At 40.6% G+C, this 13000-nt stretch overlaps 1 protein-coding gene across 1 annotated transcript in view; it reads right to left on the reverse strand.

Moving 5' to 3' along the window:
- Positions 1-649: 649 nt before the first annotated feature.
- The window catches only part of BDNF (brain derived neurotrophic factor), a 34607-nt gene continuing 22256 nt past the window's right edge, over positions 650-13000 (reverse strand). The window contains 1 exon segment of the mRNA XM_042905152.1: positions 650-1802. Within this exon segment, the coding sequence (XP_042761086.1) occupies positions 1038-1802 (765 nt within the window). The 3' untranslated portion in view covers positions 650-1037.

Below are 13000 nucleotides of genomic sequence, written 5' to 3' on the forward strand. Positions count from 1 at the left end.
AATTTGTCCACTCGTTCACAGCAGTGGTACATTATTTCAGAGCACCCAACTGATTTTTCTTCCTTTAAGAGAAAACAAAATAAAGAGGGGACCAAAGGGGGAGGGAGGGAAAGAATGTGCTCTAAGAAAATGTAGATCTTTCCAGCAAAAGAAGCTTCTGCTGACCAAGGCCCAAAGAGTGAGTGGGAGCCCAGGAGGTGCATCATGGGAAGTGGAGTGAGCAGTTCATTCAGTTGCCTTAATTTTTATTCAGTTTCCAATCATCTGATTGATATTGCCAACATCTTTACAACATACAAATAAATCTTTTATCAACCAGAATATATACTGAAGGAATTCTTTCCCCATCCCTACTCCCTGTGGGAACTTGAAAGAAAGAAACAAAGAAAGAAAGAAAGAAAGAAAGAAAGAAAGAAAGAAAGAAAGAAAGAAAGAAAGAAAGAAAACAAAACAACAAAACAAACAAAAAAAACACAAAACAAACAAAAATATACCCCTCCCATCCACCCATTCCCTAAGCCAGTAAAGCAATGACAACAGCACCTTGACATTGTTTTAATTCCAACGCTATCAGAAGTTAAAAGCAGTAAAACAGATAATAGTACTAACAAGAACGAAGATACTTACTGTCTAAAATGTAAACGGAATGTTTTGGTTCAAATTTTTGTTGGTTTTTTTTTTTTTTTTGTCTGTTTTCTGAAAGAGGACAGTTTATTATCAATTCACAATTAAAGCAGCATGCAATTTATTATTTTTTTTTTAAACTTTTTACGTTTTCAATTCTTGGCAACGGCAACAAACCACAACGTTATCGAGGAATGAAATGCAGACTTTTTAAAGTTGTGCGCAAAATGACTGTTTCCCTTCTGGTCATGGATATGTCCAATAAATAGATTGTAGAACCACTGTACTGTATAAACTTCATTTATACATGCAGTTCATAAAATTATTTTTTCTTAACTGAATAATTTACCCTGTTATGTATATATACAAATAGATAATTTTTGTCTCAATATAATCTATACAACATCAATCCACTATCTTCCCCTTTTAATGGTCAATGTACATACACAGGAAGTGTCTATCCTTATGAATCGCCAGCCAATTCTCTTTTTGCTATCCATGGTGAGGGCCCGCACGTACGACTGGGTAGTTCGGCACTGGGAGTTCCAATGCCTTTTGTCTATGCCCCTGCAGCCCTCCTTTGTGTAACCCATGGGATTGCACTTGGTCTCGTAGAAGTACTGCTTCAGTTGGCCTTTAGATACAGGGACTTTTTCAAGGACGGTGACCGTCCCGCCCGACATGTCCACTGCAGTCTTTTTATCTGCCGCTGTCACCCACTCGCTAATGCTGTCGCACACGCTCAGCTCCCCACGGCGGGCAGGGTCAGAGTGGCGCCGGACCCTCATAGACATGTTTGCAGCATCCAGGTAATTTTTGTATTCCTCAAGCAGAAAGAGGAGAGGAGGCTCCAAAGGCACTTGACTACTGAGCATCACCCTGGAAGTGTATAAGTCCGCGTCCTTACTGTTTTCTTCATTGGGTCGACCTTTCTGGTCCTCGTCCAACAGCTCTTCTATCACGTGTTCAAAAGTGTCAGCCAAGGATGTCAGGCCTCTTGACCCTGCCTTGGGCCCGTTCACGCTCTCCAGAGTCCCATGGGTCCGCACACCTGGGTAGGCCAAGCTGCCTTGTCCTCGGCCGTTGGCTTCTTTCATAGGGGCAGCCTTCATGCAACCGAAGTATGAAATAACCATAGTAAGGAAAAGGATGGTCATCACTCTTCTCACCTGGTGGAGCTGCAGGGAAAAAACAGAAACAGGACACAGAGCCGGTTAGCGCTTTCTTTCGCAGGGATGCGCTGCGGCCATCGGACTGTGATTCCAGGCCATTCTGCGGGGGCAAGGATTTTATGCACTGGTGATGAACTCTAGTTGCATCAGACACACGTTAGCGTCAGTCGTGTGCTCTGTGTGGCATTTACACCCAAGGTTAGATGGCTTCTACATAAGTGAAAAAAACTGTGGCTGCAAGTTCTCCCTTACCAGCTTTGTAAGTTTAATTTTTAATGATCTCTGCTCAGGCTGTCACAAGAAACACAAAATCAGAAATGTTACTAGGCAACAACTCCAAGTGTAATAGTAATTTTTTTTTCAAGTTAGCAACATGGTCCTATTGCGGGAGCTGTGTGACAGGAACAGCAGTGGCCTGAGGGGTCTGTGGGGGCCTTTCTGGCTGTGTGATATCTAGGTATGAAGAGCACCGTAAAACAGAAGTCGGGGAGCTGTAAGGAGCCTTTTACATGGACTTTTTTTTCCCCTCCCATAATCTATTAGGACAAAGCATAAAGATAATCCCATCAAGCCATCCCGCTTTACAGATAAGGAACCAAACCAAAGGCCACCGAGGACTTGCTTCCTGTCCTGAAGAAAGTTTATGTCCTGAAGGAAGTTTACATTAGAACTCGGGGCTCCCAACTTTAGCTTCAATGTTTTCCTAGTACACCTGGGTGGTCACTACTGAAAATGTTCTGCTTATTTCCAAACACAAATCATTTTCTACACGTTGATTTTAATGGTGTGTCTATACCTGGGGCTGATGTCATGAAAACAATGTGTCTGCTTAAAAGAGCACTGAAAAAGTCAGCATTAAAAAGGCAATGAAGTCAATGTCAAATGCCTCCCATATGCGGATCCACGTTTATCTCCACTAACTCTGAGCCCCTCACCCCTTTGACTTTTCTGGCTCATGTACAGAGCCATCCAAGCAAGCTCAGCTTCTCCTTTTATTAGAAATGTGGTCCTGTGAGTACGTGTATGTGAGAGAGCTCAGAGTTTATCATAACTTTAAAAGGCTGAGTGGCGTTTTGCAAATTTTGGAATAGGCAGTGAGCACTTCTTTCTGTGCTTTTGAAGTTTTCTGGGAAGTCCCTTAACAGCACACCACAAAATTAATCTTTTCCTGTTTGCCAGAGGGTTGCTATACTCTAAATCTGGCTCTACATCTATAAGCAGGCTCTGGGAAGCCAATTAGAATGGAAGAACAAACAAAATGAAAACATACCTATAGACCGACCCAAGGTTACCGTCAGATGGTGAAGGACTTCAGAATCACTTACCTGAAGCACTGGGTCTCTTAGCAAGAAAGAGAAGCATCCCTGGGCTCCGACACTCTAACTATTCCTACTTCTCAGTCCTGGAGCAAGGACTTACAAAAAGACACACATGTGTCTAACCAGTAGGGAAAAGGACTGTTTTTCTGCCCATATGAAGTGTCACTGAACAGGAAGACAACCTACCTCCAGTTAATAGGTCATACTTCAGAAATGGCTAAAAATTCTGGCATTGAAAAGCAAATGTTTCTCTTCTCCACTTTTGTAAGAGATCACATTTTCTACCACTAAGGGGCTATTACCATCCCCAAACACCCACAAATTTCTTTGTGGATTCACTCTCACTATATACAAATAGCAAGCACGCTCAGAGCCGTTTGGAGCGCACAATGGCCAGAGTCTGAAGCACACACTGGTTTGAATAAACCACAGATATCTATTCTGCTAACACCTGAACTTTTTGTGAATGTTCTGGATTCCGCACCATCAAAGAAATGTATCCTCCAAGGAGGTTTCTATTCCTGGCAGGCAGTATTTACACCATTGAATGAAAACCTTTTCTCCTGATGTTCCCAGTCCAAGTTAAAACAACCCAAGGGGCACCTCAAATGTAGGTCGATGAAAGAATGCAAATATAGAATATTTTACTCCAGTCATCCATATCACTCTGGTAGAGATTTGCTGTGATCAGCAATCTTTTAATGCCATATTTCATCAAGTCTAAGATACCACCATTATAAAACACATCATTTTATGTACCACTAAGAAATAAAAAATGCAGCCAATTAAACCATTGCTTTATCACTTGGAAATATTATTGTACACTTACTGAAGAGTTCTTTTAGACTTATTTGGACACATTTTATCATATACAATTTTTCTGCATATGAAACAAGAGTAAGCCAACTAAATTGGTTAAGGTGATGACAACTATACGATGACTCCTACATGGCAACAATAACAATACAATAACATCAGCTACAAGACACAACTTCAGAGATATTACAAATATGAATGACAAACTGTGATTCTAGAATTAATGAAATGGAGTAAGTTTCATAAATATTTACTAAATGCCCACATGAGCCGCTTAAAATGGCCCAGGGTACTGAGGCATCTTCAGCTACAGAGTTGGGAAATTGTTTTATTATCACTACCAGAGATAGGAGGCTTTTAATGATATACCTTTTTCTATACTTGGCTTAGAGAAGTTTACCCTGCCTTTCACTGGTCTCCTCTTTATGTTAGTAACTTTTTGGTTCCAAAAGTGGTACTTTATGTATCATTTTATTAGCAGTTCCATAAACAAATATTTCAGAGGACGAAACGGTATCTGAGTAAATATAACTTGGCTTTCATCCTGAAGCCCAAACAGTGGCATCCCTCAAAGCGGAACATCTGCACGGATTCAGTTAAATTAAGTATCTGGTGCTAAAGCCCAGCCCCCTTTGCCAGCCCTGACCCCAGTGACACTTCTAGGATGCTCACTGCCTACTCCCAAGGCCTTATAAGTGCATCCAGCACCAAACTCAATACCTTTTGTGGAAACAATATTACTTCCTAACTTGTCTGTTTCTGACAGTGATTTCTTAATACTTTGGACCACCCAGGGTGGAGGCTAGGAATCTTGGAATCAAGTTTGACCATACATTTTGGGTATGGTCTTCAAATCCAATCAGTGAAGAAGTCCTGCTCATTTTTCCTTTACAACATTTCTCCTGTCCATCCCTTTTCCTCCATCCCGCTGCCGCCATCTTGGTTCAGCTCTCACCATCTCAATGTCCCCCTGATGCACTTTACGTCCTTTCTGCTCCATTCAACTATGATGATCACTGCCTGACCAACCACTCACCTTATCTTTCTCTCTCAAAAACTTGCAATAGCATTTTCATTCCATTAGATACCATCTAACAACTTCTTTTACCTGGTATCACACCCTTCAAAATCTGGCCTCACCGTTACTCACCTCTACTCTGATCAGGCCAGAATCCTTGGAGCTCTATATACATTATTGCCTGGAAGTGACCTGTTCCATTCTTCTGGCAAACTTTTTTCTGTCTGATTAAATCTCACTTATCATCCTTCATAGCACAGTTCAAGCATCAGATCATACATGCCACCTTCTCTTCTAAAATTTGCATCTTATAGCTCATTGAGTATTCTCATATCCCTACTTGCTTGTTAACTAACAGTGTTTGCTAACCATGGTCAGCCTTCAGTTAGATGATAGGCTCTCTGAGGGAATGAATCATGTCTGACTACCTCACCCCTGCAATTAATGGTCAACATAGAATAATATAATAGTTCTCAGTAAAAATTTACTGATGGGCTTACTAAACCATTAGAAAAGGCAGTATTAACCTTTTATGGGAAGGCTTTCCATTTGGAAAGCACAAGTGAACTCATTGGAATTATTTGGTCAAGTGCAGGCCATGCTAAACCCAAATTAAAAGCTCGAAGGGATCTGATAGATGGCAATTATCAGTCATGAAGAATCTCTTTAGCTTCTCTAACAGGGTAAAGCCTTACTTGACTAATTTCTAAAAAGAAAATAACACTATATCATACAAATTCCTCTTATCACTTGTGTAGCCCTGTTCCTAACAGAAGACTTAGAAAAGTAGCCAGTGATAATAATAATCACAGTGAAACTTGGATTTTTAGTATTTCAACTGCCTTTTTGGCTGTTAACCTCTTCAATGAGTAATTTTATATACTATATTAGGAAATCCTAACAATAAGTAAGAACTTCCATGACAATTCCTAACGTTTTAGCCCTTCGGATGTGTCTTTATTACACAAAAGATAAAGAGGCTGTGTAATACTCCTAAGTAGATTGTTAGTCTATATATCTGTTTCTACATAATAAATTCACTGGTGCTGTCTAATTCTGCTCCAAGGCTCACAACAATCAACCCAATCACATCTATAAAATGCTAGGAAGGATTGTTTGTAGCCCCATTCTCAAAAAATTAAATATAGTACACAGGGCTAAAAAGAAAATTGACAAAATAGAAGTAAAGTTTAGTTTTAAGTATGACTCATGAGTCTTAAACATTCAACTAGATGAATATCCATGACAGCATGCTGTAGTAATAACTTAACATTTGTCTAAAAGACGATAGAGCATTCACAAGTATGATCTAATTTGATTGTTACAAGGAGATAAGACAGGTATTATTATCCACATTTCAAGATAAGACCACTATGGTTCAGAGAGGTTAACAGGTTACCTCTTCACCCAAGTTTTTACTATCAGGACGTGCTGCCAGTTTTAGAATATTTAACTGCAGGGAGAAGACAGACGATGCTACAAAGGGTGGTCAAAGAAGGAGCTTATACAACACAGCCATAGTTTTCTGTAGCTGTGCGTATCCTGGAGCCCAGCTTTCTAAAGGCAGCACCAGTGAGATACTACTTTGCAGTTCTGGACTAATCATGACCTAAAAGTCCCTTCAACTTTAAGGCCTGATTATTTCAGTAGATGAAATTTCAGACAACATGGTCTTCCTCTAAAGGAAAGCTATGCAAAAACATAGGCATGATAGAATGATGTTTCTATGGCCAAAGTTAAGAAGGAAAACCAAACAGTAATATGGATAATTCAGGCACAGAGGAGAAAAAATGCAAAGTGTTCCCGATCCCCCAGTCCCTTAGGGTTATGTCTATGACATGTAATCAAAGAAAATAGTTTAAAGATATGGTTGCTCATCTTAGTCGTATAAGCAACAAGGATGATGGTAATGTTGAAGAAATTATCAATTAATATTTAATTCCTAACATATATGATGCAAACCTATTAAAAGACCACCTTAATGCAATCTTTCAAATCAATATAAATAATCTTCGATTTGTATCCAGTTTCACTACATGCATTTATTAGCCTTTGTTCATTCATCACACATGGAATCTACTTTCAAATCTTATAGTCTAGGAGAAAAGTAGGATATGCATGTAAGTAACTAAAACAGAAAAGTAGAAGCAACCCAGGAAAAGAAAAAATTCTATAAAGAGAAAGAGGTTACTTCCAGTTAGAGAAGGAAGTATGCTTTGTGAAGAGGAAGGCAAAGGATAGGAAAGATTTAGACGTGTTCAGAAAAGACACCAATGGATGGATGGAGTCTTGGTTAAAGGCACAGAGTACATTTCTGGAGAGAAGAGCTCTGGAAAGGAATAGTGAGAAAGAAGAGTGAGTGACTCTCAGATTCCAGAAAGCTCTGAGGGTGATGCTAGAGAGTTCGGACCCTGCCTTATAGGCATGAAAGAGCCAGTGAGAGTTTCTGGAAATGCTTCCAGAAGCCCCGTTTATCACCAGATACAGGAGGGCCTAAAAGAACGATAGACTGGAAGAGACAATTCATTGATTTTCTCCTTAGTGGCCATTGAGCTTTAAAAATAAATACTGAGTAGTTACTTAAGTGTGAGATTGGGGTTAAGGGCTTGGGTATATCTTTTAACTTAATTCATTTATTTCTATTTTCTATTTATTTATTTCTAGGCTGAAGGGAGTTACAAAAGAAGGGGTTAGAGAGAAGTGTGCAGAAATGAGTGCTAACCATGGGGTCATGTCTGGTTTGGCTGAAAGAACATCATGGGAGGAGGTAGAGGGAAGGCGGGAATCGAAACTCATTCCAATTATAATTACACTGAACTTGGATTCCACTGCTCAGCACTTTTAATTCAGAGATCTCCAAACACTTTGCAAATGTTAACTAATTAAGACTCATAGGACCCTAGAGGTACAGGTAACTATAATTATCCACCTTTCGTACAGGAGGAAAGAGGACCAGAGTTTTTAATCAACTCATCCACTCACTGTGGTTCCCCTGATAGAACAAGGTTAGAAACTCAGATTCCAAAGGAAAACTAGGCCTTCAACTACAGAGACTAGTTTCTTTCATCCCTCTGCATTATTTTCCCATTAGGTATACACTGCTTAGCTGAGAAGAATTAAAAACAAATAAACAAACAAACAACAACAATAAAACTTCACATTCCTCAAGGAAAATAATTGGCAGTTGGAATCCATAAATAAAATAAGGATGGCGGCTGGGGCTAATGATCATGACAGATGCTCACCTACTTGTCTGAAAGACCAATCAACTGAAACTAATAAATATTTTAGTAAATGAAATCTGATAATGCAGATTTTCCTAAGCTTTGAAGGAACTGCCTTAGGTCTTGGGGGGGGGTGGTCAGTCAGTTAAGCATCCAACTTTGGCTCAGGTCATGATCTTGTGGTTTGTGGGTTCAAGCCCCACGTCAGGCTCTGTGCTGACAGCTAGCTCAGAGTCTGGAGCCTGCTTCGAATTCTGGTTCTCTTTCTCTCTCTCTGCCCCTCCCCGCTCACACTCTTCTGTCTCTCTATATCAAAAAATAAACATTAAAAATTTTTTTATTAAAAAAAATGTAGGTTTTGGGGCTCCTGGGTGGCTCAGCTGGTTAAATGTCAGACTGATTTTGGCTCAGGTCATGATCTCATGGTTCATGGGACTGAACCTGGTGTTAGGCACCAGAGAAATTGCTGGTTCTTAGAGACCCAGAAAAATACAATACATGTAATTATCATGACAAAAAGTATATTCCTCTGAATTATTAACTTGATAGATAAATTTATATACATCTTTGATACAAAGCAAAATATCTCTGGTCCTCTATTAACCTCCTCTATTCCATACCCTATCCTTGAAAAAGCAAACACGCTTCTACTGGTCAGAGATCTCATCTCCTTCACCCAGGAGTAAAACTAGACCATATTCTCCATTAGGAAGGATAGGGATGGGTATTCTCCTCTGAATTACCACAATTTGTACAAGACCTTGTACCAACTAGGTTCCCACACATGCTCAATGACTCTATTCCCTTTGTGCTGGTAATATCTGCATAGTATTTAGGGAGGTGAAATTAAAGTAAGAACAGTAGTCTTAAAATGAGCTGGAATGAATTTTGGAATAAGGGATAGAACAAGGACCAGGTCTGGGCAGAAAACACCCCACTTGCCGTTCCAGTCCCAGGCACAGCTGCCACCATGATCCAAAGGTTTTTGTTTTTTTGTTTTGTTTTTTTAACATTTATTCATCTTTGAGAGAGAGAGAGAGAGAGAGAGGGAGGAGCAGAGAGGGAGACACAGAATCCGAAGCAGGCTCCAGGCTCTGAGCTGTCAGCACAGAGCCCGATGCGGGACCCAAACTCACTGGCGAGATGACCTGAGCCAAAGCCGGATGCTTAACCGACTGAGCCACCCAGGAGCCCACGATCCAAAGGTTTTTAAGTGCCTCCAACCCTGCTGCCCCAAGAAACCTACTGTTCGACTGTAACCAAGGAAGACTCCCTGAAAGCCAGAGCCACCCACAGCTGGCAGTCCTATCCATGCCTGCCCTCTTCCTTCACCTCCACAGAGTAATATCGCCCACAAGGTGCACATCTCTATAATAAAGTCTCAAACATACACAAGCCACTTGCCTATCAAATGAATAGATGGCCAAAAATTTTGCTTTTTAAAATATGTTTTCAAACTGTTTTTTAAATTATAAGAACAAAATGGCAGGCAACATTCAATTAAAAAGCCTAACCTCTTTAATCCTTCTCCCCTCCCTCCTTTCCCCACTTCCTTCCTTCCTTCCTTCCTTCTTCCTTTCCTTACCTTTCCTTTCTTCCTTCCTTCCTTCCTTCCTTCCTTCCTTCCTTCCTTCCTTCCTTCCTTCAAATGTTCATTGGGGCGCCTGGGTGGCTCAGTTGGTTGAGCACTGGACTCTTGATTTGGCTCAGGTCATGATCTCATGGTTTGTGGGATCGAGCCCTGCGTGGGGCTTCACACTGAGCATGGAGCCTGCTTGGGATTCTGTCTCCCTCTGCTTCCTCCCCTACTCACACTCTCCCTCTCTCTCTAAAAAAGAAATTAAGAAAAAAAAATATGTATCTTTGGGGGAGGGGCAGAAGAGAGCGAGACAAGAGAATCTGAATAGGCCCCACCACTGTCAGTGAAAGCCTGAGGCAGGGCTTGAACTCACAAACCCTGAGATCATGACCTGAGCTGAGGTCGGACACTCAACTGACTGAGCCACCCAGGCGCCCCAGGATTGTTTTCTTTAGATTTTCAGGTGAGATTTGTTTATAATAAACTGAAGTTCAGATCTAACAATATTCTATTATTTTTTTGCTTTTTAAATTTTTTATTTTAATGCCAGTTAGTTAACATACAGTGTTGTATTAGTTTCAAGTGTACAACATAGTAGTTCAACAATTCCGTACCTCACCCAGTGCTCACCGAGACAAGTGCACTCCTTAATCCCCATCACTTATTTAACCCATCCCCCTACCTCTCTCCCCTCTGGTGACTGTCAGTTTGTTTTCTGTAATTAAGAGTCTGTTCCTCGATTTGTCTCTCTCTCCCTTTTTTTTCCCTTTGTTTATTTGTTCTGTTTCTTAAATTCCACATGAGTGAAATCATATGCTTTTGTCTTTCTCTGAATAATATTCTTCTAACTATTAAATTGCAAAAAATAATGCATTATCAAATTCCCATACATGGTAGACAGTAATGTTCATTATGATATTATCTAACAGGTTCTGCTAAGTTTCAGTGACCCACTTTGTAAGGAAGGACATGAAAAAATTAAACGAAACCTTGCTTCTCAAAGTGAGATGGATGGGCCAGTAGCATTAGCATCACCAAGGCACTTCAAAGAAATGAAGAATCTCAGCTTCCCTTCCTCCATCCCTTCCACCCTGTTGACTAAAACAGAATATGCACATTGACAAGATTCATATACTTCAAGGCGGTTCATTAAAGTTGAGAAACACTGGACTCTGATAAAGAGAGAGGAAGCTACTTACGATAAGGAAATGAAAGGGTTAAAGTCAACTTAAGTATTGTGGTACATTCTGAGCATGCCATGGGCTTACTCACCATCTCTCCTCCTTGGCTCAACTTGTTTTATTGGAACATTTATTATGTAGGAAAATATTTTTGCTTTTGTAATGGTATTAAATAAATCTGGGTTCCCTTCATGTCAACTTGCTTTTCCACTATTGTGTTTGTACAATAAAGCACAGGATACCTATAAACATGATTGACTGAATGAGAATTTATATTGTACTACCGATCTAAATCTGAACTCCCACTCAATCACTAATTTTTATCTCAATGCTACAAAGCAAGTACAAGCATAATTGGCCTCCCTGATCACTTACAAAGGCTAACATCACTCACTCAATCAGAATCAAACTGGAAATGATACAAACAGCACTAGCAGGTGATAGATTTCAACACACATTAATATTCCTTTCATCCAGGTTTCTGATGGTGAAACAGAGACAGAGGCAGGGAAAACTGATTCACTCACTCAATGAAGATTTATTTCTAGGCCTGTCCTAAAGCTAACAGATCTAGCTAACTCCTACCACCTAACTCCTAAATAAATCTCCCCACACACAAAAAAAATACAGCAGCAGTGGCAGCAACAACAAAACCCTAAAACATATGATTGTATCAAGCATCCAAACCCCTGTTCAACCCCAATCCATCTCTACCTCAGTAAGGTACCCAGCAGGCAACTCAATTTCTCAGTTGGGTTCCAACAATTGGGATCATTTGCCTCAAGACTAAAGGAGCCAAAATGACCAAAGAGAAAAGAAAAGAAAAGAAAACAAAAAGTTAGCTTTCTAAAGAAAAGTATAAACATTTTTTTGAGTTACAAGGACATCATCATCAGGGAGTTGATAGGGTGGTTTCATAAACAGAACTGGAGACAGCTTCACTGTTTAGGTTTTTTACAAAGGATTGCAAAGACAGCTAGTTCCCAAACACCAAGTCACCAAGTCACCAGTACAGACACACATGACTCATACTGGGAATGCTGACAGTGTTGCTGTTAAATCATCTGATGCTGAGTGGGACTGAGATGTCACAGAACCCTCTTTTCCCAAGCAGAATCCTAAGTATTATTGGGTTCCATCTTGAGCCCCACACAGTACAGATGTGAACACAGCTGAGGGACAGCCTCCTCCAAATTACAAACACGGTGCACCTGCTAACAGGGGATGTTGTGAAAGCACAGCAGAGCACTGTCTTCTAAGTTCCTGGACCCAGGAATAAACATGCCCTGGACTTAAAGAAAAGTGCAAGGGTGATGTAATGGTAGTCTTTGTCCCTAAGGGGAGAGCATGCAGTGGTAATGCTCTCAAGCCAGAGGATAAAAGGAATCCCCTTTTAAGAAAGAAGTGTGCCAGGGATGCCTGGGTGGCTCAGTCAGTTAAGCATCCGACTTCGGCTCAGGTCATGATCTCATGGTTCGTGGGTTGGAGCCCTCCATCGGGCTATGTGCTGACAGCTCAGAGCCTGGAGCCTGCTTCGCATTCTGTGTCTCCCTCTCTCTCTCCCCCTCCCCAACTCACGCTCTGTCTCCCTCTGTCTCAAAAATAAACATTAAAAAAAATTTTTTTTTAAAAGAAAGAAATGTGCCATAATGTGGAAATTGAGCACAAGCCAGAACAATTACAATTAAAGAGAGAGAGAGAGAGAGGAGAGAGAGAGAGAGAGAGAGAGAGAGAGAGAGAAAGTTAAGACCAGTCCGTTCTATTTCAGTCTCTTTCCCCAGAATTGGAAACTTCAAATCAACAGGTTGCTTGTAAGGTGCTGCTGGACACTTTGTGGAGTTCCTACAATGAGACGTTATGGCGATTTTGACAGCTGTGAGCCAACGCCCACTAGACACACACACACTCGTAATGGACCCCAGAGCTGTGGTAAAGGCATGCCCTTCTCAGTTTTTCCACAGATGGTGCTCCTGAAATTTTCCACAGCCAATGTATTCCTGTGGTTAATTAGTTATCTGAGTGAATTCCATCACAGAATATCTGTTCATAATTAGAGCCATCTTAGGT

The sequence above is a fragment of the Panthera leo genome, chromosome D1 (genome assembly GCF_018350215.1).
Source record: "Panthera leo isolate Ple1 chromosome D1, P.leo_Ple1_pat1.1, whole genome shotgun sequence".
In the NCBI taxonomy this organism is placed as follows: domain Eukaryota; kingdom Metazoa; phylum Chordata; class Mammalia; order Carnivora; family Felidae; genus Panthera; species Panthera leo.